Source organism: Leiobunum rupestre, chromosome 11, assembly GCF_980474605.1.
Source record: "Leiobunum rupestre chromosome 11, qqLeiRupe1.1.hap1, whole genome shotgun sequence".
In the NCBI taxonomy this organism is placed as follows: Eukaryota; Metazoa; Arthropoda; class Arachnida; order Opiliones; family Sclerosomatidae; genus Leiobunum; species Leiobunum rupestre.
The window spans coordinates 40,523,259-40,549,496 of record NC_143394.1 but is presented as its reverse complement, the minus strand read 5'-3'; the positions used below and the strand labels follow the sequence as shown (position 1 = coordinate 40,549,496).

General features: G+C 38.2%; 5 protein-coding genes across 13 annotated transcripts in view; 3 read left to right on the top strand and 2 right to left on the bottom strand.

Moving 5' to 3' along the window:
* Positions 1-6,336, bottom strand: part of LOC149922838 (band 4.1-like protein 4) — a 53,062-nt gene extending 46,726 nt beyond the window's left edge. For 3 of the 5 annotated variants that reach the window (XM_090162707.1, XM_090162709.1, XM_090162708.1), the window contains exon 1: positions 5,904-6,335. In XM_090162707.1, coding sequence (XP_090018833.1) covers positions 5,904-5,993 — 90 coding nt within the window. In that variant the 5' untranslated portion in view covers positions 5,994-6,335. Of the gene's footprint in view, positions 1-5,903 lie in introns of all 5 variants that reach the window. The other 2 variants (XR_016477167.1, XR_016477168.1) reach the window with 1 other exon arrangement.
* A 755-nt stretch (positions 6,337-7,091) lies between these two features.
* On the top strand, positions 7,092-8,329 carry RpS15 (ribosomal protein S15). The gene is made up of 4 exons (XM_090162711.1): positions 7,092-7,181; positions 7,452-7,540; positions 7,864-8,098; positions 8,178-8,329. The coding sequence occupies exons 1-4, from the start codon at positions 7,170-7,172 to the stop codon at positions 8,289-8,291; spliced, it is 450 nt and encodes a 149-aa protein (XP_090018837.1). The 5' UTR covers positions 7,092-7,169; the 3' UTR covers positions 8,292-8,329.
* Positions 8,330-8,926: 597 nt separating this feature from the next.
* LOC149922836 (ubiquitin-conjugating enzyme E2 R2) lies at positions 8,927-11,970 on the top strand. The gene is made up of 5 exons (XM_090162854.1): positions 8,927-9,239; positions 9,900-9,986; positions 10,067-10,164; positions 10,223-10,357; positions 10,817-11,970. The coding sequence occupies exons 1-5, from the start codon at positions 9,063-9,065 to the stop codon at positions 11,034-11,036; spliced, it is 717 nt and encodes a 238-aa protein (XP_090018980.1). The 5' UTR covers positions 8,927-9,062; the 3' UTR covers positions 11,037-11,970.
* Positions 11,835-16,987, bottom strand: Galt (Galactose-1-phosphate uridylyltransferase). Its single transcript, XM_090162853.1, has 13 exons — positions 16,906-16,987; positions 16,250-16,347; positions 16,020-16,189; positions 15,876-15,951; positions 15,638-15,816; positions 14,706-14,762; positions 14,524-14,646; positions 14,327-14,459; positions 12,469-12,552; positions 12,342-12,406; positions 12,185-12,274; positions 12,052-12,129; positions 11,835-11,969 (listed from the first exon to the last, which is right to left on the bottom strand). Exons 2-12 carry the CDS (start codon positions 16,263-16,265, stop codon positions 12,076-12,078), a joined length of 1,047 nt encoding a protein of 348 aa, XP_090018979.1. The 5' UTR covers positions 16,266-16,347; positions 16,906-16,987; the 3' UTR covers positions 11,835-11,969; positions 12,052-12,075.
* Positions 16,988-17,121: 134 nt separating this feature from the next.
* LOC149922832 (death-associated protein kinase 1-like) overlaps positions 17,122-26,238 on the top strand; it is a 62,049-nt gene continuing 52,932 nt past the window's right edge. Inside the window, exons 1-10 of one of the 5 annotated variants that reach the window (XM_090162851.1) lie at positions 17,122-17,245; positions 17,322-17,657; positions 17,802-18,023; positions 18,110-18,248; positions 18,769-18,892; positions 18,961-19,036; positions 19,118-19,267; positions 20,118-20,166; positions 20,250-20,339; positions 20,426-20,587. In XM_090162851.1, the coding sequence (XP_090018977.1) occupies positions 17,593-17,657; positions 17,802-18,023; positions 18,110-18,248; positions 18,769-18,892; positions 18,961-19,036; positions 19,118-19,267; positions 20,118-20,166; positions 20,250-20,339; positions 20,426-20,587 (1,077 nt within the window). In that variant the 5' untranslated portion in view covers positions 17,122-17,245; positions 17,322-17,592. Of the gene's footprint in view, positions 17,246-17,313; positions 17,658-17,801; positions 18,024-18,109; positions 18,249-18,768; positions 18,893-18,960; positions 19,037-19,117; positions 19,268-20,117; positions 20,167-20,249; positions 20,340-20,425; positions 20,588-24,370; positions 25,455-26,238 lie in introns of those variants that run through there. The other 4 variants (XM_090162848.1, XM_090162850.1, XM_090162849.1 and 1 more) reach the window with 4 other exon arrangements.

Below are 26,238 nucleotides of genomic sequence, written 5' to 3'. Positions count from 1 at the left end.
CGTAATGCAGTCTGTCTTCAGAATAACTCTCACGTCGTCAGTAAAACCATAAGCCTATCATAAGGTCCCATAAGCAAAGGTCTAGGTCAAATTTTTGACGATCACACACCCGTTATAAAGAGGTAGGTATTCAAAATCTGCACCTCCTAGTGGTTAAGTCCTCAACGATGCATTTCTGAAATAAAATTCGCGAACGTTTTTAACGCGGGTGAAATCTTCGCCGCGAGCCCTTAGCACCGTAGCCAAGGCTTATCCGCAATTTTATCGCTTTTAAACTTAAAATTAACACTTATCTTTGCAAAATGATTCACCAGAAAAGAAAATTGGCTATTAGAAATAAGGGTTGTGTTTCGGAAGGTATTTATTTGTTAAATTTGAGATTTAGAGGCGTTTTGTGTGGCATTTATCAACCCGAGCGTGGCTGCTCTACCAAGCAAGAGAATATTTTAGATTTTGAAATTTTGAAAAAGAAGATGTCGCTACTGCCCTATCGTCGTACGTTAATTTTATTCTCTTCAGGACAACGCCGTTACCATGGGCCCCTATGGTAGACCTTTGCTTATGGGGACCTTATGATAGGCTTATGGTAAAACCTTTGCGTGTGAAGAATAGGAAGCGTCACACTTATGTCACTATTATACACTTATAGTGTTACGTCTTACATTGGTCGTAGATTGAGCTCAGCCCATTCACAGCTCGGCAGCAATGGAGTCTTAGACATTTCAAGTATATACATAATTTCCTGTTATAACTAATATACTATTGAATTTAAAAGTGTCAAAACAATTTAGAGGAGAGAATGTACTATGCGAAATAAAAGCTTGCTATTGGAGCTAGAACTTAAGAAGGCAAATTATAGAACCCGTGATGGCCTAAATGGATCCTCCTTTCGTAAAAGATAAAGTATTAACTTCTGATATTATCAATTTGGTCAATGGTTTCTTAGGACCGAGGAGATTGCTGAGATTGGGAGCGAAGGGTTTGAATCTGGCGATGATTTTTACTCACGACATATCGCCTCACGAATCTGCGAAACAATCCAGACACCATTACACGTAGATTACGTTTAAATGGAACAATGAAAACTGCCCTAATTAAAGATGTCTTGGCAACGAACAGAGTCCTAACGTTTTCTGCCAATAATTGTTCATAATCACGAATCGGGTATGCTCCGAGCACGAAACGTTCGCTTTCTATGAATTTTCAAATTATTGGTTATACCAGAAGTACATAATATATCACTTACGTTAAAAGTATCTATCTTTGTCATAATTAGTCACGATTTTTTCTTTCGAAAGGTATATTTTGAAAGGTCAGCGACAGGTTGCGTTGGTACGTGTTTAAAGCCAATATCAATTGGCACTACGGGAAAATTAATACTTCTTCGAAATAAATATATTATTTACTTCTGGTTATACTATTTTTCATACTTTATTTTCTTCCTTTTTATCCATTTGGAAGAAAAAAATGAATAATAAGCCCATTTAAAACTGTGATTATACGTTACAATTGCCATTTTACGTCGAGAAATTTGAGGCCTACCCGATCACGACGCGGCGCTGGCAGAAACCCGTCGATTAAGTTCGAAAAAGATGCATCACGCGGTTTCGAACTAATGTTGATGGTATTTTCGAACGCTACCGGATGGCGAGGAGCTAGTTGATTCCCTAATTTGGCCCGTTTTAAAGACGTTAACTTGTCATTACGGTAAATAGCGTTCGGAAAAAGGCTATACGGTAATTGTTTGCTAATTTACTTATTTTATTTAACAAGCCAAAACTTCCTTTATTAATTTTCAACAACAGTAGTAAGTATATTTTGTTTACGTAAAACCAGTTTCACTAGTAAATCACTATCGACTTTTTTCACGAAAAAAACTGGAGGCAGACCTTGCATGTTGCCTTTATCATAAGTAACATAGTAAAATTAAGTATGACACTTATCGCTAGTTTTTTGACCGAACCTTTTTTCAACATTAACATTCTGAACTGAGTAGTATATTATCGTTGTTGATAGTATATAATTTCGTCTTGGGCATATTAGACAGTGCTGAGAACTAAGCATTGATTATAGTTCGGTGATAATTTTCGTTAATTGACATACTTATGTTATTTTTGCTTTAGTTTATTTAGAATGTTTCTTCTATCGTTCCAAATATCACGGAATGAAATCCTACCTCAGTTAGATGTGCGAAAAATATAGAAAATGCTCTTCATTTTAAGTTTTAAATATACTTAAATTTTAAAGGTTACTTATCAAATAGTTTGAACTTTGTTCCTAACTTTTAGAACACGTTTCAATGAGGGTTTTGAAATGTTTTTAGATAAAAGGGGGCGCTGCACAACATTACGGGGCTGAATCTGCCTTCACGTTTGTATAAGCCGCAAGAGACATCTAAAAACATTTCAAGAGCCTCATTGAATGGGATAGTTGAATTTCCACTCGGTTTTTATCTACACTGCCTGAAAATTAACTCAGTCGTGTTGTTCCTCGGTCTTAATTTGCACTGATCAGAATTTTGCATAGGTGTTTTTATCGTTAAAGGGAATATAACCTCAGGTATTTGGTGTGGAACACCAACGTTTGCAGCTCTGGCCACTCTTGCCTTTGGCTTTAAAGAGGAACGGCCAAGCTTTTCCAAATATCGCCTTATTTGCATATCAAAAGATCAACAAGACGTTCAATATACTTACACGTACCTTATTTTGTCTTGAAAAAATAGTTTTTGGCCTAAGAAGTTGAAACGCAAAATAGTATTTGGGTTAGAATTTTTACCTCTATCTTAAGGTGTATCGCCAGCGCCAGCAGGACCTTAGTGAGTGATTTGCGAACTATCCTAACTTTTAAAATCGCGCAATTTAGGTTTAGGTCTCGTATAACTGGAACGCGCAAAACAAATCTTTCGCGTCTTCAGCAGCGTGCGCTTTTACGTTGTTTTTCAGTCTCACCGATTTCTCACCAGGGGTCACGGCGGACGCGCGCTTTTCAATTTCCCGAAATTTCTTTATTTTATTAAAAATTAACCACTCAATATTTTTTGATGCGGTTTTCACGTAAATTTTAGTTTTTAACGGGCTATAGGGCTACCTAAATGGTTAAAGCTTGACCGTTCCCTTTTAAAAATGTTTGGCACCACTGTAAAGGGAAATTTTAAAAATTGAAGGGGTCTTCCATAAAAATGGCTTTGCAGGTTATATTCCCTTTAATAGAAAAAAAATCAATAAAAGATTTGATAATTTAGTCTTTGATTTGGTATGTTCCAAATCTCTATCCACGAGTGTCTTTTTAAACTACAATACGCATGTAGTGTCATCTGGATATTGTTCTTATTGAACGACTCAGGTTTAAATGCCGCATCCACCAGTTAAACACATTTCGAATAACCCTGTTCATTTATTGAAACAAGACAAAAATATTTTAACCAGCGAAGGCTTTAAAAATAGTTTAGATATTAAAACGTCGCCGTTAAAACAAAACCAAAATCTTTTCGGTGGCCTTTTTGAGAAAAATGTATTTTTTAATTTTGCAGGGACTTGTGAAATCGCGTGTTAGGTTTTTACACGTGAATTAATTATAGAGTTAAATAATTTCGTTTCAATATTGACTCTTTATGAGGATTTTAATTTAAAAATATTTTGCTAAAGGGGAATTTTTAGAGATACGTGGTTTTGCGTCATGAAGGGAGATAGAAGCTGAAAATAAGCAAGATACGTGCTTTTGCGCGAAATAAGTTGTGAATAGCAAAGATACGTTTAAATGTTTTCTCGATTTAAAAAAATAAATCCAATTGCAACCTATTAATGTTTTTAATGTTATATACGTAAATTTGGGTGTAGAATCTAAATATGTCAATTTTGACAAAACCACGTATCTCAAGTTACGTGGTTTTGTTTTAACGGCGACGAAAAATGAAATTATTAACATTTTTTATTCTAAATGTAACAAAGTTTAAGAAAATTAAGTTTTTTTTTGAGAGCAAACTTATGGTGTCGGCAAGAAAATTAAGTGATATTACAAAAATGTTTTCTCGGTGAATCCCGAATTTGAACCCGGGTCATTTAATATCAAAAAATAACCCTATTGCGGATTTTAGGGCGTGACCGTTCCCAGGGGCGTAGGAACTTTTTGAGTTTGGGGGTACATTGCGAGTGTAGCGAGCCTCACAATACATGATATTATAAAAGTGGACAAATATTTGGAAATTTTACTTCAATTTGACAAAAAATCTTACTTTGTTGTTCAAAGTTTTAAACGACTAATTTATCTTTTTCATTATGGTTGTAAAAACCAATTCAAAATATTTCAGGTGAGGGACAAACACAGGTGTTGTCCGCTAGTAGAAAATTTAGGAGGGGACATTGTCCCCTTGTCCCCGTGGTTGCTACGCCACTGACCGTTCCGAAAAGTGTAAGGGCGTGACACCAGCGTTACCTTGGTTCAGCTTTCTTAGAGACTTAAATACGTTCTTGCGCGTATATAAGCCCGAGATAATGGTGCAAAAGATGGTTGTCTCGTTACTTAGAAAAGGCAAGAAGTTAAAAGTCGAAATGAGAGGCGATAGAAAAAGACCCCAAGGTTGCTCTCGGAACAGCCATTTCGTCTCCCCCCTCGCTCCTCTTCCCCCCGCGCGTACAACCTGCGGCTATTTTACGTTTCAGTCAGTGCTCCCATGCACCAGCCCTACCCACTTTTGAAGAGACGCGATAGAGGGGAATACAACGAGTACCTGCGCATTTTCTCATACCCAGACGCCCCCCCCCCCCCCTTCGATGGTATCTCTTATTACCCTCCAGGCTATTAAAAAAAACACCGGGGTTTTCGATTGAAGCTTGGATTGAAGCCCCTTTAACATTCCTACACTTTACTTTATCTTACTTTATCCCGGTAAACAAAAACAACTGTAAAATGGTAATCTTCTCCTTTCGAAAATTGATATTGAGAAGTGCTCATTAGACCGTGTTTATCCTTTTTTTGGGAAGTCTCCCCAAAGTCATTTTAATTTATGCAACGAGTCTGACGCTAATACAGCTTAAGGCGGCAAATAAGGATCGGAGGAGATACGGCTGACGTAAAAAAACATCCTTGGAGGCTTTGATTAACGCTAATATTATTAAATAATTATCGTATCCGGCTTAGAAGCATCTTATATCAAATCCAGTTTTATAAGAAAACTTTTATGACGCTTTCTAAGCGGACAATTTTCTTATGAATAGATTTTTTTCTACGTTATAAAAAATTCGATGGCGTTTCTAACGAACACGAAAAGTTACGAACGCTAACGTTCGAAATCGTTAAACAAGTGTCAAGTCACCCACACGGCCGCCGAGAGCAGGCTCGGGCTCTAGTAAAACACTTGTTCCGTGGACTCGATTAAGGGAGAAATTGGGGGGAAAGTTCCTGCCCTCGGGCCGCCAGGACTCAGGGCCCGAAGATTGTATACCGGCTTCCCACCTCTCTCGTAGATGGGTCGGACACTAGCCATTATTTTGTACGGGATTTCGGGATTTCGTAGAGAATTTGGCGATTTTATCATTATTTTTGAAGTGATTTTGGGATTTCAATGTTAATTTACTATGGAGAGAGTTAAAAGATTTTGCGATTTTAAACAAAGTGTACGGGATTTTGGTAAATGTCCGACCCCTCGTCTTTAGTAGTAGTACCATTTTAGTAAAGCATGCTACACTACGACCAAAATTATGACACGTAGACCAATCGTCTTGTCTGATGTACTACTGTCCAAACACAGATTTCGTCGTCGTGTGGCCTACCTTACCAAAATAAATATTAGTCCGCTATTTCAATTTTAAAAATCTCGATCCCGCAGTTCAGACGCCAGTAAAATCTGAATACATTTTCACGGGGCTACTAAATCTGTCTAACATTTGCGAAGGTTTAACCCTCACCTGGACCTCCTGTATGAGTTCGGTGTCATCTAGGAGCACAATCTTGCAGTGATGAGTCTTTTTCTTCTCCCCGAAGCATTTCATTATCATTGTGGAATCCTTCAAAGAACACCGAACCTTACGATGACACTATCGAATAAACGCGGTTGATGCTGAATTATCCAGCCGTAACTTTTAATCCGATAATATTCCTTATTCAGTTTTTTCGTTGAGTAACTTTAGTAGCGTCGCGTAAACGACGAAATCCCAGTGCCCATAATTGATCGAACAGCGGGTTCTGATCGGACCTAGTCTGGAGCTATCCCTCGCCCGTCTTCTCGAGACAAGACACGCTTTGACACCTGCTAAAACTTTCTTGAAAAGCCAAAGAAGCCGAGAGAGAAAAATAAACCACACCCTCTGCGCGTTTTCTTTCCGCCGACTGACTTCGAAGTCTGCTGTTGAGGTCCACTCCTTTCCCTCCCGCTGATGGAGATCATTTATTCCGCAGATGAAGATTTTTCGTTATATACTTTTCGTTCAACTACTTGACACGGACAGAAAGGCAATACCGCGCGACTTTGAACGTGCATTTGTTGCCCTTCCGAATAGAATGGACTTATGTTTCGTCTCCTATTGCAAAGTTAGACGCGTTTTGGATGAAAGCTCATGCGGTAAGAATCCGCGCTTCTCAAAATGGGATGCTTGTTCGGATAGGAAGGAAAAACCGGTTCCTTTTTTTATGGTACTTCGATCTATCTGGTCTTATTTTCTTTTTCTTTTTTTTTTGGCTGGTTTTTACTGGTATTATTCTCATTGCGCTGTATCTGAAATTTAAAAACTACAAGTCTACAGAATCATAAAGTAAGGTAGCATCAGAAGTTCATAATAAACCCCTTCTGGTAGCATTAACCTAACTTTCATAACCAACAAACGATATTTTTACCGTGATATTTAAATAAAAAAAATCGTTAATATTTGTTACAAACAGACTTAATTTAATTGGTAAATGTTCTTTTATAATCATAAAAATATTTATGTTTGTGTATATTAATAAACTCACGCTCTTATCGAAATTAGATTTCGATTAATGCAGCGTTTGAATTTCGCGGTAGTGTTAGTACGCTATTATGCCGCCGCGCGGTTGCACTTTCCGCCATTCGCTGTGGCATCGCTCTCGCCATCTGTTATCGCTATTTACAGATTTCACTGAATACGCGTGGTCTTTTCGACTCTGTTGAAGAGCTATCGTCTGTCTCTAAGACTTGGTGATTTTTATCCGCAAACATGGAAGACGCTGTGAGTAGTTATCTAATTCAATCTTATTTTCGAGAAAATTACTTTAAATAATATTTACGGAGAATTTAACTATAATGCTTGTTTGAGGTTTCCTATTATGTATTTTGCTTTAATGTCGTATTAATCTACTTTTTATTATGTTGTACGTAAATTTATGCCAAGGCCCGGGCTACTAGGCTGATATTCTTTAAACTATTAACTAACTACTAACTAGTAACTTAGATATTATATTGTGACGAAGATGATTTTACAAATCCTTTGTAATTTTAGGAACAGCAAGAGATTCTTAAGAAGAAAAGGACTTTCCGTAAATACACCTTTAGAGGTGTTGATCTGGACCAACTTTTGGATATGACAAAGTAAGTTCTTAATAAATCCCACGCTAATTTTGGTAAAAATCTTAAATCAAAGATTTTCCTGCTATAGACTTTATATTTTATATTTTAAAAAAAAATTATAAATCCATATTATTGTACAGCACACCAAGCATCTAAGCTCTTAATTATTTTCCAATCTTTGAATGTGGTTTTATACTTATTACAGGTTTTTGTTGAGAGTTGGTTATAAACCAAGTTAAATGACTACAATGTTGAAAATTTGGACAGTGATCTAGGCTAGAACTCTATGATGGGGTGTTATTTGTTGTTATTATTAAAATCCTGAATTTATTTAACTTTTCTAGCAATCAACTAATGGATTTGGTACATTGCCGTGCCAGGAGGAGGTTTTCCAGGGGCTTAAAACGAAAGCCCATGGCTTTAATCAAGAAATTGAGAAAGGCCAAGAAAGAAGCTGGACCATTAGAAAAACCAGAAGTAGTTAAAACCCATTTGCGAGATATGATCATTGTTCCAGAAATGGTTGGTTCGATTGTTGGAGTTTACAATGGTAAAACTTTCAACCAAGTTGAAGTAAAAGTAAGAATTACTCAATTATTACCAAACTCTTGTTACTTCATAATGCAATTGTTTAAAAATGTACAAATATCTCTTCCAGCCTGAAATGATTGGACACTATTTGGGTGAATTCAGCATAACCTATAAGCCAGTCAAGCATGGAAGACCTGGTATCGGAGCTACCCACTCCTCCAGGTTCATACCATTGAAATAAATGTTTTTGTATATTAAAAAATAAACAAGCTGAATTTATTTTGTTTGGTCCTTGAAAATTGTATTAGAATATTACTAGGCTTAACATTTGTAGAAGTATGTCGATTAATATTACTAGGCCTAACATCTACCTTTGTAGAATTATGTTGACTTATTTGGTCAGGTACTGTGATTGTATGAATTGACTGAATCTGAGATATTTTGACACCTTGGAGTCCTGACCTTATTTTTTACTATTGGAGCTTTTTTCCTCGTCCAAATCCTGACAGCGGATTTAATTCCAAGGAGTATGGTAATATCGAAATGCCCTACAGCTTTTTACAGTGGAGGAAAACATTTTGTCTGCAATGAGCTGTCCGGAGATGCACCACTAGCAACTTTTTACGCATATTTCTCGACAAAAGTGTAGCGCGAAATTGGTCGTAAACTGCTCGAGGACAAGCCAAATGTATTCAACTAATAGGCGAATACCAAGGATATTCCGAGTAAAGGAAATGCGTCATTTTGCCCCGCAATTACATTGGTCGATTCTTCGAACAGTAACGAAAACTCGAATACCATTGGCTAAGCTCTTTGTTTATTCCGCCTCCCAGATGGCGATCGCCTCACTCGTGACGTCAGAGTAACATTAATCTTTCAGGGGTTTTGACGCAGAGAACGGAGCTGTTCGTAGATTCATTGTTTCGGCAGAAAATTTTCAGCAAAATTTTTAATTTTAAACGAAGTCAAACAAAATTCTTCTGGTGATTTGGAAACTCTAAAGGGCTCAGAAATGGCTCAACAGCCTACCAGTAGCGCGTTGAGAGCCCTGGCCCTTGAATTTAAAAGCTTACAAGAAGAACCAGTGGAAGGTTTTAGGGTGAAATTGGTCAACGAAGACAACCTTTTCGAGTGGGAAGTAGCAATTTTCGGGCCACCACACACTCTCTATGAAGCTGGCTATTTTAAGGTGAATATATTTTTTATGTGTATGATAAGTAATTAAGGAGATAGGAGCTCTTCAGTTCAAACTCCTCAGGAAATAGATTGCGTGGGGTTTATTTTGAGCCCTGAGATGTCTTTGGCAACAAGTACATTTTTGACAATCAAGGGCAGGTTAACCTACTTAACCTCAAACCAATCTACTTAATTACGAGTAAATTACGGGCTTACGCATCTTTGCATTTGGTTATTAAAAGCGAAGACCATTTATTTTCTACTATTTTACAACGTCATATGTGATAATATGAGAAAAAGGATACGTTTGCCAATCCAAGTCTTAGCAACTGCCTGGGGTGAAATTTTATGTGAAATCAATGATTTGGTTCCATTGTGATGTCATACAGGGCTAAGCCTATAGCAATTTATTATACAAAATCTAGCTCATTAAATCTATTATGAAGTTTAATTTTTAAAATCTATAGTAAAATTAGGAAATGCTGGTTCCAATATAATAAGAGAAAGATATAGCAACTTGTACAATACATATCGGAGGCATCCAAATTTATGAATTTTGAAAATGGGTTAACATTTCAACAAGAAACTCTTTGCAATCCTAAAAATAGAAGACACGCTTTGGCCTATTTAACCTCAATAAGTTTCTTTTCTCAAGTATTGTAAATATTTCTAGGCTCATGTAAAATTCCCTCCAGACTATCCATATTCGCCGCCTAGTATTCGTTTCCTAACCAAAGTTTGGCATCCTAATGTTTACGAGGCAAGTTGAAATTTACTTAAGGGTGTTAGTACAGTTTTTTGGATGATAATGTTTGATTGGCATTATTTATATACATCCAGAATGGCGATCTATGTATTTCTATATTACACCCTCCTATTGACGATCCTCAAAGTGGAGAGCTTCCATGTGAACGCTGGAACCCTACGCAAAATGTCAGGTATTTTGCACCAACCCTAGATATAGTTTGGAGTCATTCTCACTAAGAATTTACATAGGACTATTCTGCTGAGTGTGATCTCACTGCTAAATGAGCCAAACACTTTTTCTCCAGCAAATGTGGACGCTTCTGTCATGTACAGGCGTTGGAAAGAATCTAAAGGCAAAGATAAGGAATACGAGAATATCATCAGGTACTAAAAACTTCTAAATGTTGCATTATTAATTAACCAAAAGCAGGCAAACGTACAGGATCTTACAATGCAATTTCAACTCCCTTAATTCCCTAAACAGGTTTTTTAAAACTCAGAAATTATCCACTGAGAGTTGTAATTATGAAAAAAAATTGACCTTTTTTGAAAAAAACCTTTTCAGACACTTAAAATTAAATTTATATTCATTTCACTTAATTTTTAGAGGATTTTCGTGCAACCAACACTTTAATAACTAAATTAGTTTAGGGAATTTAATTTATCTCAGGCCGCTTTATACTTTATAACTTGATTTTACGTATTACTTAATGCTATGTTTTTTCTTCGATATTTGTTCCTTCAACAATGTGCCAAAAAAAATATTGGTTTTGTGTTGGTATTGGTAAAATGATGCGTACCACTTTCGTAAACTCCGTTACTTGGTGGTTTTCAATGGTTCAGAAAACAAGTTCTGGCCACACGGCAAGAAGCCGACAAGGACAAAGTGGTTGTGCCTACCACAATTGAAGAATATTGTATCAAGGCTAAACCGCGGCCTCAGGAAACCGAAGCGGACATGACAGATTTTTACGATGAGGATTACGGTGATGATATGGATGAAGAAGATGAAGACGAGGAGGAATTCAATCAAGATAATGAGGATTCCGGAAATGAATCGTGATGCCAGCCTTTCTTTTTTTCTTGATTTATAAAAAAAAAATTCCTCTTAAGATATTCGTCCTTATTTTTAAAATGTTGGCTAAATGCTTGGCTTACATAATCTTGATTTCAATTTTTAATTTGGTAATTCGCAAAAGTTTGCCCAAATATATCCCTCTATTTTTCCTCTCCATTCAGAAATAAATTACGAATAGTCTGTCGAAGATTACATAGTTAGATAAATAATTGGGTAATTCAAATGAAACTGTCCAAAACAGTTCATTAACTACTAAATTGTATAAAATACATAACATAAACACAGTTTTTAATATAAGATTCCAAATAATGCCCTGATTTAAGAAAAATATCTCGTATAAATTATTCCTCAGCGTAACTCGAGAAAAGACTTAGATAAAAGTTATTAAAATGTTCTAAGAATTTTTGAATTTTCTCCATTGTTTTCATTATTTTTTTCTTTGGGGGAAAAAATTACGAAGTGGATTGTCTAAGACGTAAGGTGTGACTGAAAATATTACCTATTTGGTTTAGTTCATTTTTTTCTTTCAGGAACTGACATGAAGGTTTAAAAAAAAATTTGTTCAGTCACATCGATTTTGTTCGTGTTTAATTTAACCTACTACATTTTTTTGTGTGGTTGTGTTTTAAAGAGAAATTCTAAAAAAACGGCACAAAAGTAAACGGAACAGTTTCCCTTTAGTTATGAAAAAACTTTGCATCGCATGCATTGGCCGTTGTATCTTTCTTTTTAAAAATTCATAGCATATTTTATGGAAAAAATGGCATAAAAATAAAAATTCAATTATGGTTTTTACAAATTTTTTTTGGGGTTTTATTTAAGTAAATATACAAAAAATCATTGGTATTTGGAGAAAATTGCTTAAACGCAGTGTTAACAAAATTTTCTTCTCGTATCGTCCTATTTCTTTTTAGGTAGCTAGAAAAAAACGTTATTGTCATGTATTTCAAAATTGTAAGAAAATAAAAATTGTGTAAAGTTCTTAAAAAAATGCTCTAACCAAAACTATTTCTTGCAGTAAACATTAATTTTTAACAGTAAAATGCGTTTCACTTAAATTTCTCAGTGTTTCAGCAGCCTGTAAATATAGTTTAAATTATTTTGTAAAAAGGACCAGAAATTATTATTTTTACCTTCTCGGCTGTCAAATCCCTTTGAGGCTGAGCTAGCATTTCATAACCCACCATAAATTTTTTCACCGAAGCAGACCTTAATAATGGGGGCTGTAGAAAGAAAATTTTGTATAAAAATAGTCAATGCACACCTATGATTTAATATTAATCTGTTTACATAATACAGGGCGTGTAATTGCCAGTGGTCATTGTTTTCCTCTAAAAACTTTCCAGTTGGAGCTCCTAAAAGTTGGAAACTAATTTAAATTTTATGAATCCCAATTATTTTTCTTTATGTAAAGTACCATGCCATCCCATGCAGTAAGGAAAAGTCACTTTGAACAAGTTATCGTATTTTATGAGAAGCTTTTTCATTATAATCGCCAAACCTAGATATGGAAATGTATTACTTCACAATTCAAAAATCATTTTGCTAGTGAAAATACCACTAAGATAAATAAGCCCGCTGGACCCAAATGTACAAAACTTAACGTATAACCGGAAGTTTTTAATGCATATTTAATAAGTATACATATCTTGTTACGCTCTTTATATGTATAACTTCCCAGGTTACCTCGTGACTTTTAAAATAGTGCAAGGTGAAATACACAACTAATGTCTTTCTATAACTATTACCTCGGGAATTTTTTTAAATAAGTGTAATTTTTTCATTTTAATAGTTAGGCGGTGTACACCATTGAGTTATATATTCCTAACTCAATGGTGTACACATCCCTTAACTGTTTGTCTTGAAACTGCCTCGAGTCAGCGAAGGTTCATGTTTTATTTTTATGCGGATTCATGTTTTATTTTTATGCGTTAAAGCATAAGTAACATAATACCCCCAAGTATGACATCCGGAAAATTTTTACTACATCCTTTCTTCACACTGTTCACTGTGACGCTAATTTTTTTTCTCGAAATAGCGCTATTCGGTAGTGGCGCCATTAACTAATCTAACCCAACTTCCGGTAACGTGATATTCCGAGAATTGGCGCGCAATTTTGAATACCGCCATTTTTAGGCTTAATACGTATTTTGCCGCACTAATTTCGTTTTCGGCGAGTGCTCGTAGTCTACACTATTGTTACGCAATAGACAAAATCTTTTGAAGTACTATATGATTGGTTGGCTGAATTTGAACTCTGACTCCTTTTGGAACACCAATAGACAAATTCAACTCTCAAAGAGTGTTAATCTTCCGGGTTACAGAGTTGCTAGTCGTTTTACGGATTTATCTTTGGATGTAGGAAGAAAATGTGAATGAGCAAGGCTTCAAGTGCCATATGTCATACTTAGGGGTATTCTGTTACTTATGGTGTGACTAAACGTAGTTAAATAATCTCATAACCCAAAAGCCAGTTTTTAAAGTAGTAGTATTATATTAACTTAAATTGACGGCTTTTAAAATTCATTTTGCGCGTGAAAATACCTCTACATGTTATGGTCAAAAAAGCACGCAAAGAAGGCTGTGTGCCCAAGACATGTACCTGTAGTGTCGCGCGCTAAAACGTCATTTCAAAATCCGTCAATTAACAAAAATACTGCGAAAAACTAGGCCTAACGAAGTAGCAATTGATTAGGGATTTTCATAGACTATGGAAAAGAAACCCGCAGCCAATGAAATTGGGAACTATCGCAATGTTTTGTCGCTTCACAAAAACAATTGGCCTGGATTCTGATTGGTTATCACTACGTTAGTTATAAATTCCAAAAATTACCTTTTTTGGAATTTTTTATGGTTCCAAGATTATTGATACTTAGCTAGCTTTAAAAATAGTAATTTATTATTATTTAAATAATTTTTCTTGGATTTGTTTTTTTGAGTTAACTGGTTTTGGAACTGAGGTAGCGAAATGTAAAACGTTTCAAAGCGACAAATCTAAATATAGCGGGGGGGGGGGGGGTCCTATTCAGGGGGTGGTGGAAGGTTGGTGTACATAGCTAGGAGCCTTCACACCAAGTGCGTTTTTTTGTGAGATTACCCTGTTGTTAAATGTTCGCTATGGATCATCAAAGGATGAGAAATAAACAAAAACCGAAAAATTAAAAAAATTCCATGCAAGTTTTCAATTTTTCGTCGCTGTATGTCACTAGTGTTACCAAAACTTTAAAATACGCACGGGGCCTGTAAGTTTTAATTCGTATTTATTTTAGTTTTACTTTCGGTTTCTTCTTTGAGAAGTTCTTGTAGTCTTTTCACGTGGCGTTTAGGCAAGATCATGGTTTCGTATGGCCAAACTGCCCAGAAAGGGACAACGACAATCCAGTGTTCGTTTTCTAGAACAAGCCTTTCCTAGAATAAAAGTATATGTTCCAAAATTACAGATTAAATTTGGATTTCGATGTTTTTATCTCACTTTCTGTAAGATTTCCTGTTTTGCATATTCGACTAACATAGGGTGTTTATACTCTTGAAAATAATCCTTTTGCGTTTTGTCTTTCGTTAGAGCTTCGTTTGGTAGGAACGAACTGGCCCATATCTTAAAAACGTACATTTTAATTTAAACGCTTAAATTATCCTTTCATTTGAGAATTATACCTGACAATGTGGATGGGGATTGGAACAACCCATAATCTCTCCTTTGTTTTCAAAAATCTGATAGAAAATTACATTTAAATGTGTATAGGAGAGTACATCGGCGGCTCCGTCCTCCAGTCTCTAGTATCCGAACTCCGAAACTAGAACTGGAAGCACGAAAACCGGAGACTAATAGGAAACTGAATACCGGAGACTAGAGATTAAAGAACAAAAAAATTTCTGGTTTCCAGCATTCAGCCTTTTATTTCTGACACCGCGGTAATTTATTGCGCGTCTGTGGATAAATGGGAATTGGAAACCAGATCTTTCAAAGATTGGAGACCAAAGTTTTTTTTTATTATTTTTTTTTTAAATATAATTAGCTAGGCTAATACCCAAGGCACCACCCTAGGCCCAAGTCATCTAGCGACTTATGATGCCTTTAAATAAGTGGTTGGGTTACAATGCGTAGGAGGGTGGTAGCAAGCCCTACATGCCACGCGAGCCAACAGCTCCCTACACTAACTATTAACGTTAACCTCTACAAGTTTAATGGAAGGGGAAACCGAAGAACTCGGGGGAAAACCCCTTAAACCTGTGGGAAGAAAACTTGAAAACTCAACGCTGAAGGAGTAGTTCCGAGTTTTCACCCAGTGCCACAAGTTGGGATCGAACCCGGCTCCTCTTGCTGCCAGGCGAAAGCGCTAACCACTCCGCCACCCCACCTGGCAGTGGCGGACTGGGTCTAATATTTTGGGCTGTCAGAAGACAAAGGGCCCCAGCTTTAACAACTATAATGCTATCATGTTTGAGGGGCCCATTTCATGAACGGTCCGTGGGGCCAACCTGCCATCGGGCAGGTTCACTCTATGGCCAGTCCGCCACTGCCTACTGGAGACCAAAGGTTTGCCCTTCTATCTAGTAATAGGAGGAAAACCTTTGCATTCATGTACCTGAATCCAACTATATTTTGAACTCAATTCCAAGCTGACTTCAATCCACTTGTTAATTACGTCCACAATTTCTTCTTTTTTCATCAGGGGCAAGGATACGTTTGAGGATGGGTGGAAACACATTACTTTGCAAACCCCTTTCGCACTAGCACTTTTAAATAACGGATGACTAGATGGACCTTAAATTTGAATTATACTAGATCTATTTATACAGTTATTTAAAAAAGGCAAAACCTACCTGGTTCTGGAACTTCACTGACAAGAGCTGGGAAATCGTTTTCAAAGACGAAAGTGCTTGTATAGTTGGGGTTGACCTACATATACGTAAGACACGGTGTTTTAATTATACCGCGTTTAAACGCTCGTGACTGAAGTCAATTACTTGTCCATTTGGTCTAATGACTCCAGGACACAAGGGATTTGTTGGATCGTGTTCTAGTCTTTCATCTTCTTGGGTGCTTTCCACCTGACCCTTCCAAGGACGCTTCATGCGATGGGGCGACACCAGGACCCATTCTCCTTTCAGTGGATTATAGCGAATATGCTGATGTTCTGCGCAAAAATGTTTAATTATTCTACCATTTATACGGAATTGTCTACTTCGAAAAATACCATTTGCTTGAAACATTTCAGATTGTTTTAGAAATTGTAGAAAATGTCTTCTGCAAAAGCTTCAACTATTCCCTTATCATCACTTATGATATGCTTATCTGTGTAAAAACAAATTTGGTTCAAGGTTGCACATTTTAACGGCTTAAGTATCTTATACGTTTATTTTCCAATACAAATAGATGTTTTTTAATATAAAGAACACTTAATAAATTTATTTCCCACATTTAGAACAATTTACAATAGATAATTTCAACGCTGAAGTCGCCAATGTCTTAAACTTGCGCGTCAAGTTCGCGGTCAAAATCGTTATGATCATCATCGGTGTCTATCCGTTCAACACTCGGCGATGGAACTAAATCGTTTATTCTTGATAGAAAAGCAGTTAGCAGTTTCTTGTTAATGTGGTCGTTTTGAGACGTTTGGTACTCTTCCGCGGGAATGGGAGAGACATAGTCCTCTTCTGTCATACATTCGTCAACTTCGTCATTTAGCGTTGAGTCTATGATACCGCCGTTTTGGGGCGATGGTTGTTCCGCTTGCGCGTTTTGCGATCTATCGTTTTCCGATGACATTTCCTAATGTTCGTTTAATACTTCGTGGTAGCGATTTTGTATCAGTTTAATTACAATATGATAGTAATATTTAAGAACAGTTACCTTATTTTTGATACAATTTGAAACGTTCGTAGCAGAGCCAGATGCAGACTAAGGTTTGACTGAAACGAGAGAACACAACACGTTTCCTATGAAATATGGTGTTTTTATTTTCCACGCGCACCTATTTTGACTACATGAAAACGGTAATTTCGATTCTTCTTGTTCTTTTCAATTGCCATTGGGCGAAGGGTCACAGTTTGGCATAACTGCGCATTAATTTAAAGTCATAGCCCTAAATGCTCGCGTAACTTAAGATTAAATTGTTCGATAATTAACGCCTCAGCGGTATCCGCCGACTGAGCATTCGAACCGCGCTGGTACCACCACGTCGATATAATGAGTATTTTACAGTGTCCCTCATAGAGAACTGTATGTTAACTAAATTAATTAATTAAAGGTTTATTATAATTTTATAGATCTTAGATTTGATTTAAAAACTTTGGCGCTTTTCATCAAAAACAATTATTACTCAAAGACCTTGATGACAGAAGTGACCATGGAGTAATATATCATAATAACGGGATGCTACCTTTACTAACGTACTATACAGACGCTTATCGGGTCGAAGTGTGTGTAGCCGCATTATGCATTCGATTAAAGATTGTTATTAATATATAATATAATATTTATTTATTTATAAAATATTAGCTTAATTAAGTATGATTATAAGTGAATTAACGATATAACATGACAAATGTTTGCAATTCCAACTTATTTTACGACAATTACGACGTTTTCGAAGATGTTGGCAGGTAAGCCTTAGCTTCGTTTCCGCGTAACCATTTTTGAAAACCTGAAAGCGCGGTATGTCGCCTAGAGCGAGGCGAGTGGCGACAGAAGAGTAATTAATACACCGGTGTAATTAGAGCCTTTACCTTTAATTGTTGTTTCCACAGCGGGCAGTTCGCCGTCGTTCGAAGGTGCGTCGCAAAACTAACAAATCAAGAATTCGCTGCCAAATTTATTAGAAAGCGTAGGGTAACTGGTAGCAGAAGGGGCCTACCAGTTGAAGACATTCTCCGTGAAGTCGATATATTGAAACGAGTTAAACATGACCATATTGTTCAGTTGCATGAAGTTTATGACAATGGACCAGAAATGGTTCTTGTTTTGGAATTGTAAGATTTTTACATTAAAAAATAAAACACTGTCGTGAAATAACCGTAGTTTTTATAAAACCAAAAATATTTTTGACGCACTCCAGGGTCAAAGGCGGCGAGTTATTTGACTTTATATCTGAGAAGATTAAACTGGAGGAGAAAGAAGCCGCCTTATTCATACAACAAATACTTTTAGGCCTAAAACATTTGCATGATCAAGGAGTTGTTCATCTAGATTTAAAAGTAAATAAACCTAGTTTGTTAAGTCTTAACTCTTAAGTCGCTGGCTCGATTGTATAATCTTCAACACACCAGTGGCGTTGAACGTCTTCGGCAGGCCGGACCAGAGAGGGGGGAAACCGGTACAAATTAGCAGGGCCCATGCAACCTGAGGGGGCCGTGTTTGGACAAGCGAGCCAACATTTGTAATTATATCCAGGAATAACGACTCTAATGGGACCCGGAATTATGGTCTGGCCACGGCCCGGACCCGATCTCAGTGGCCTTGGTCTTGGGGGAGGGGTCAGTGGATATGTCCGTACGGTCCCTAAACTCCAAAGTATTAATTTTTCCTTGTTTACGCCACTGGGGGAAAAGGTGTCAAATTATAATTATTTAATCAATTTAAAACTCTTTGGAACAAAAATTGGTTAACCAGATTCGTATCAAAAGCGATTTCGGAAGATATTGTACAATCTCGTCACCAAAAAAATCTAGTTGAAAATTTAAAGCGCATTTTAATTTGTATTGGTACTTCACACAGCCAGAGAATATTTTGCTGTCGGAAGAAGGGAGTAATCGTATTAAACTAATTGATTTCGGACTTTCACGTTGGCTGGTTCCTGGAGTGGAAGTCAGGGAAATCATGGGAACGGCGGAATTTGTTGGTCAGATAATATGTTTAAATCAGAAAAACATCCGAACTTATCTAAACCAATTTGATATTCCTCCACAGCTCCGGAAGTAATAAATTTCGAGCCTATCGGCTTCGCCACGGACCTGTGGAGTGTCGGCGTCATCACGTTCAACATGTAAGCGTTTACTTTGCGATATCCTTCGCGGTGGTTTACGCGGCTGAAGAAATGAAAACCCGCAAAATCGTCTATTCATAGATTGACAGGAGAGTCTCCCTTTCTGGGCCACGATAAACAAGATACGTTCTCTAATATCAGTGCCGTAAATTACAGCTTCGATAAAGAAGCGATATACATCAGTCCAAACGCCAAAGATTTCATACGCCGTCTTCTCATCAACAACCCAAAGTACGTGTGTTCTTCATAATTGAAGTCATAAGTCTTTTTTTTTATTCGATTGTAACGTGGGGGACAATTCAGTCCTCTCGTCCATCTGATTAATCAGGGCGAGATATGTGTAACGGCCACGCCAACGGGGGGATACGTGGGGACACCCGTGGCGGAAGTAGACCACCCGTTGGGGGATTGGTGGTCGTCCTCACACGGCCATCCACAAACTCTGCCTCCCAGACGCTTGGGATTACAGGAGTGAGCCACTACTCCCGGCAGGATTTTTTCTATTTCGTTTCAAAACACCAAGCGTCTGCTAAGCAGACGGAACTCAGTCGCTAAGGGAAGTTATCGCGTTAGCCGTTAGGTGGCTCTACGTCTAACAAATAGTGTAATTGACGTCATTAACAAAATGATAAGCGTCTCTAACGAGAAAAATACGCAAAACGAATTATTACGCGCCGGTCTAGACTAGGACGACGAGGTAAAAAGTACATCTTAGACTTAAATACTTAGTATGAAGTCCCAAATGTGTGGCCATTCTAGAAATGGTTCTCAGTAAAGGTTTAAAACGCGAAAGATAAGGGACTGACACACTTATGTGAAAAACTATTACAGTCTTATGGTCAAGTGCTTCGCAGTCGTAGCACCATGTCCCGAAATAAAACAAGCGTAATTAGCCTAATTGTTCCGGTTGGCGGCTCAAATACGTAGGAAGACACCCCATTCCATTGATTATACATTTAGTATCCATAGCAACCCTTCTAGCTAATCCGTGTCGTAAAATCCCGCCGTAACAGTTGTCACTTTTCAAATCGCTACCATCTATCCTCTCGTAACTAACTTGTCTATACCATTACCATCCCAGAAAGCGCGCGACAGTGCAGGAATGCTTAAACCATCCGTGGATTTCTGAGGTAAGAATTCCTGCCGTCATCGCTCGCGTTATTTCGTCATTCGACTAACGTGTCTCCCGTTTTGTATTTTGAAACCTACAAAGAGCCACGATGACGAAGATAAAGTAACTTGCCATAAGATTATTTTGCCAATTGAGTCGCCATCGACCCCGTCCATTTCGAATCGCTGGAAGGTCAGTTATTTTGGAAATTTTTCGCGAATATCGCTAAAATTCGGATTGCGAAAAAAATTAAACGAATTTCTGTCTAATTATGATAGCTCGCTTTGAAAGCCGTCCAAATCTGCGTTTACCTGGGAAAAGGTAGACAACGTAGCGGTATCAGATGGAAGCAGCCTTCAACTAACAGCGGTAGTAGCATCGGCAGTTCAGGTGGAATTCCTGTCAGCGGGAAAAGCTGCGGACATATAACAAGGAATTCGGTGAGCGATGTTTTTTCTTTTTACCGCATTTGATGTACACGTCATGACAATAATATATTAATTTATACTAAGGGATAATAAATTGGTCGTAGAGTATATTTAGCATTTCTCCCAATAGTCGCTTAAATAAACCCCTCTCTGACCGTCTTGCCCCCCTGTTGAAAAATGCTGCAAGATCCACGCGCAGAAAATTCTCAGCTTTGGCAGTATAAAGAGAAACCATAGACAAACCGGTCCAGTCGCAGCAGCACAAACTCTATAATCGGCTATGAATGATTTTTATTTAAAGGACTATTCACTTCAGGCTCTAACACTAAGCTCCTTCTCCCTTAAAAAAGAAAGCATCTCATTGTTTCTCTAAAACTGCAGTCTTCCGACACGATTGAAGGGCACGCCGGTGACGGTTTTCCTCCCCCCTCTCGTGTCGGGGATAAATTCGACCATGATGCTCGTGGATCGTATCTATATAGTAATTCAGGCAGAGCATAAACAAATAAAGTATTGCTTTAATATTTTTTTGCTGTCATAGCCAGTGGCGTAGACAAGGGGGGGGGGGTTCCGTATCCACCCCCCCCCTTGGGTCTACCTTTGACTGTACTAAATTTCCACCCCTTCTCGACCCCCTCTTAACATTCACATACTTCGACCCCCCTTGACGAATTTCTGGCTACACCACTGGTCATAGCAAACGAAATTTGGTAATTAAATTCTAGATTCGTCGCTGAACCACAGTTTCTAGATGAAAACTATTCGCTAGTCCGGAACCATTGGATGAGTCCTCGCGCAAACTAATCGCCGAAGAAACATTTCGAACCGTTCTAACACAAACATTTCGATCGCGGGAACCGGTTCTCGGACCTTTCGGAACTGTTCAAGCAGTAACAGTACCTGCTTGATAGTAGGTACCATCAAGAACTCAAAGCTGAGCTTTCTTAAATTCGTCTGCCATAGTTTTTTAGACAAGAGCTTTTAGGATGGAATTTCAGACTATTCTTACATCAAGTTCTGAACTGTCCGTGACGTTTTAGTGACGTCATAGCTTAGTCCGAATCAGTTCTTTGAACGGTTCCGGACTTACGAATAGTTTTCACCTTATATAGAGTTAAGCAATGAATCTAGGGATAACTCCACCTTTTCTGCTATCAGGTGCTTGTCATCATAACAAGGTTGCAGGTTATTCTTCTGCTTTGTGTAGTTATGTCTGCTTAGACCGAACAGACGTCATCTTCCAGAGGATTTTTCCTTGTATTCGTGGTTAATTTTTGTATATTAAGATATTCATACAGTTTACATACATTGTTCGGTACTTCAACTAATTGGGGGATATAAAATTCATTTTGCGCGTGAAAATACGCCGCCATGTTAGGGTATAAAAGCAGGTAAATAAGCCTGCTATACCTCATAATGTATAGGTACTGTCACGCGCAAAAACGTAATTTTGGTCATCGTCGTAACGGACCGCAAATTATAAATTTTCATCTATAGTTCGAAGTTAAAGTTAACCTAACCTTATCCTAATCAAACTGAACTAATAACTAGGCCTAGCCATACGTGATTTTCATAAGATTGCGGAAAAGAAACTAGATGACGTAATCCTCGGGCCATGAATGAACCTTTGTTACGCTTAGTCACTTCTCATAAATTTCGTGGATAAGGCTTAGTTAAGAATAACGAATGGTTTAATAATCATCAGCTAGGCTAATACCCAAGGCACCAAAATAGGCCTAAGTCATCAAACGACGTGAGCTTGGTGCTCTTTCAAAATTAGTTAAATGCTAAATATTTAGCATCGATTAAACAGAATATTTCCAATGTCAAACTGATACTTTCAGAACTAACAGCAGGCTATATGAAAATATATTTACTCACTTGGCGAAATATAATTCGAAATAAGTAATTAAATTAGAGATTTAGCTGCTAAAAAGTCCTTGTTGAAAAGGGATAAAAATATATATAAAAAAAAGTTTATTGGGCTAACGTTAATTTCATTTGAAAGTGCAAGACTGCATTTTCCCCGCACGCGAAAGATTTTGTTAATATAAAATGCCATAGACTCAACATGGGTAACTTTTGCCATAAACTCATCATGGGTAACTTTGGTCATAAACTCACCACGGATACCCTTTGTCGTTGACTGACCATGGGTAACCTTAATCGTTGACTCATCGATGTGTAACTTTTGGCATAGACTCATCGTGGGTAGCTTGCCATGGACTCACCAGGGGTAACTTTTGTCATAGACTCATCAGGGGTAACTTGCCATGGACTCACCAGGGGTAACTTTTGGCATAGACTCATCATGGGTAACTTGCCATGGACTCACCAGGGGTAACTTTTGGCATAGACTCATCGTGGGTAGCTTGCCATGGACTCACCAGGGGTAACTTTTGTCATAGACTCATCATGGGTAACTTGCCATGGACTCACCAGGGGTAACTTTTGGCATAGACTCATCGTGGGTAGCTTGCCATGGACTCACCAGGGGTAACTTTTGTCATAGACTCATCATGGGTAACTTGCCATTGACTCACCAGGGGTAACTTTTGTCATAGACTCATCATGGGTAACTTGCCATGGACTCACCAGGGGTAACTTTTGTCATAGACTCATCATGGGTAACTTTTGTCATTGACTTAACAGCATTATATAACTATCGAGTTAAAGGGAGATTCATGGCGACCGTTAATTACCGTTGAAAGTATGAACCAAATATTTAAAAAAGGTGTAAATTTTTGCTTCAAATATTTTATTTTATTTTATAGTTGCCTTTCTTTGTTTAAAAAAGGTTATATTTTCAATACCCTTTGGTCTCCAGCTTGCGAACTGTAATTTTACCCTTGGACGTCCAATTCTCTGTAGACCTAACGATATGAATTTTCACCTCAAATATCTTGGGTGAAAGCTCGAAAATAAAATTTCGATCCTTTTTAGGAGACAGATTCTTATTATTTTTGTATGTATGGCAAGTTTTATTACATTTTGTCGGATAGTTTTTGAGAAACAGCATTAAAGACATAACGCCAGTTGAGTCACTATTGAGGAAGCTTCGCTCACTCCGCTCCAATTAATTAATCCCGGTAGGAAGTACCACTCTGTTGTAGAAGTTCATTTAATTCGAAGACTTTTCGTCACAGCTGGTGTGGAAAATGTGGTTATTTCATATGCGTTAGATGGCAGCACTCTCTCCATAAACGGAATTCGGTCTTATTTTCATATTCTGTCCGCAGATGGCAGCACGCTCTCCACATTAAACCCAATTTTGATCGCGTTTCAACATTGACGTTGAATTAGGCGCACGAGCGATATTTATAAAATAGGTGTTTTGCGTAATTAATTTATAATGCAACCAAAACACGCTCTATGTTATAAAGACATTTAAGAGGGCGTTTCCTTCCTAATGTCGAGAAAGTTAACGACTAATATTATTAATAATCTTCTTCCATTAGCAATAATTGCTTTTCAAATATGCCTCTTGTTTTCGTTAACCCGTAAAATTTTCGATAACTTTCGAATATTTTAAAGACCCGATTTTAATTACAGCGCATGTTAATTAGAGTGTTTACATTTTATCAACCGCCTCCTATCGAGAAGCGGGGCTACTGAACCTTTCTTTCCCTATAACGTTTCCCCGTTTCCTTCCTATTTTTCCTGGTGATGCGAGGTACATTTCGAAAAAGTCTCGGTACATTTTGACGCCGTAACCTGTATAGCAGAACTTTACGTATCTTAATGTTGAAACCCCTCTCTCTATCTCTAGTCCCCCTTTTTTCCCACTCTTTTTTGACTGCAAACCCCTTGTGTCTTTCCCCGCCTAAAAATGTTGTAGAGTAACTAGAGAGAAATACCCGCCAGCCATTTAACTTCGCCTTGGTGCTAATAAACGAATGGTAGCTGGCGCGCAGTTCGCGAGCCCCCCTCTCTCTCTCTCTATAAGATCTTCGTGGCTCTCGCGTGCGTGCTATGGACAGAGACGAGGCAGGCACCTGTGTATCTTGTCTCAATTTTTGCCGTGGCGTTGGTGCCCGGCGCACTATTTCGCGTGCTTTCGAAAGAACATCAACTGTGATTTCTACGAGGCGGGAAATTATGTAGCCCTATATTGTGAAATGTTACGCTTGTTTCGAGTTATTTTTTAACAGTGGAATAGTTCTGGAAAGTGTGTAAATTCTTTAATATTGCGGAAATTAAGGCGCTATCAGTGGATTAACAGTCGGGAGTCTGTAAATTCGTGAATATTTCGGATATTAGTAATTTTTATTACAAGTCTAAAAAGTTTTTCCCGTCGTTTCGTATGATATGGATTTTTTTGGCGGAAGGTATCGGTCAATATCGATTGAAAGCCGTCGCTCGCTTCACGAAAATAATTCAAAGGGAAACCTCGAAAGTGTTGTTCGTTGAAATAATGGTGGAAAACGGGCTATCCCAAAGCAAAGCGTTCCGCGTCCCATAATACGACGAATTTTTCAGGAAAATAATTGTAAATACAAAGAGCGCGCGTGTACGCGTATTGTTCTTGGCGACCAAACGCGTTCGTTATCCTTCGAAAAACGAGACGGCAAAGTTTTTAAAAGTTTCGGTCACTTCCCGGGGCACTTGGTTTTTGGCGATGGATAGGCCAAAACGGCGGTCACGGTCTCTGGACCCCCCTCTGCGGGACGCTGGTGTCGGCGGCGGGTTCGGTAAGGGCGCCGTCAACGCCACGGTCACCACGGCGCGACCGCAGTACCAGCATCGGCACGTGGAAGGGTCCGTGGATGACGACGAAGACGAAGGAATCACCGATTCCGAGCAAGAATCGACTGTTTATTTCGATCAAAACGAAGATGACGAGGAAAGCGACAAAGCATTCGTCGTGGTGTCAACCATGGTAGGCCATACTCTCTTGACGCCTTGTATAAAATTTGATTGTTGTATTCACCCCGCCGCGCTAACTACCGGTATTTGTGTCACGCTCGCTTGCGCGTTACCTAATTAAACGCTTGCCGTAGCCAAGCGCGTCATTATAGTTCGACCCGCTGGCTTTTATCGCCGTAACCGACCAGGGGTATTGTCCCAGCCAGTAATGACTTCAAAGTAAAATAATCGAATAAAACTCCAGTAGTGTTTTTATCCGCGATTGATTAAACGTTATCAGAAACGGGCGTTTTGATAGTAATATCGTTTCACGGGCAGCGTTTATGTTTTACATTCTTGAGACACCCACTTCTTGGGAGGGAGCCCTTCACGCCGTAGGAGGCCCCGAGAGAAACACCTTTTACGTGTCCTCGGAAGCACCTCGCTCGTAGGTGTGCAATCGCGAGATAAGGATCGTCTTACGGCTGTAGTAATTAAATTAATTAATAGATCGATTACGTCAGTGGGTCTTGAAAAGACTCGCTTCCTCTACCGCAGTACGTCGTCTCCTCCGTTAAGCTTGGGAGAATGGGAGATCAGACGAAGTTATGATGTAGGGGAATGATTACTTAATAATAATATTAATAAACAAACAATTGTTGTTATAAAGTAATATCACACCGTAGCTTTGATCATGCCAGCCGTTTTAGCCGCACGACACTACTCTTTTATGATCATTTCCATCATTTGGTTATAAATGTTAATGCCAGTGGTGTAGACAAGGGGTGGGGTTTCCGGGTCCAGACCCCCCTTGGGCC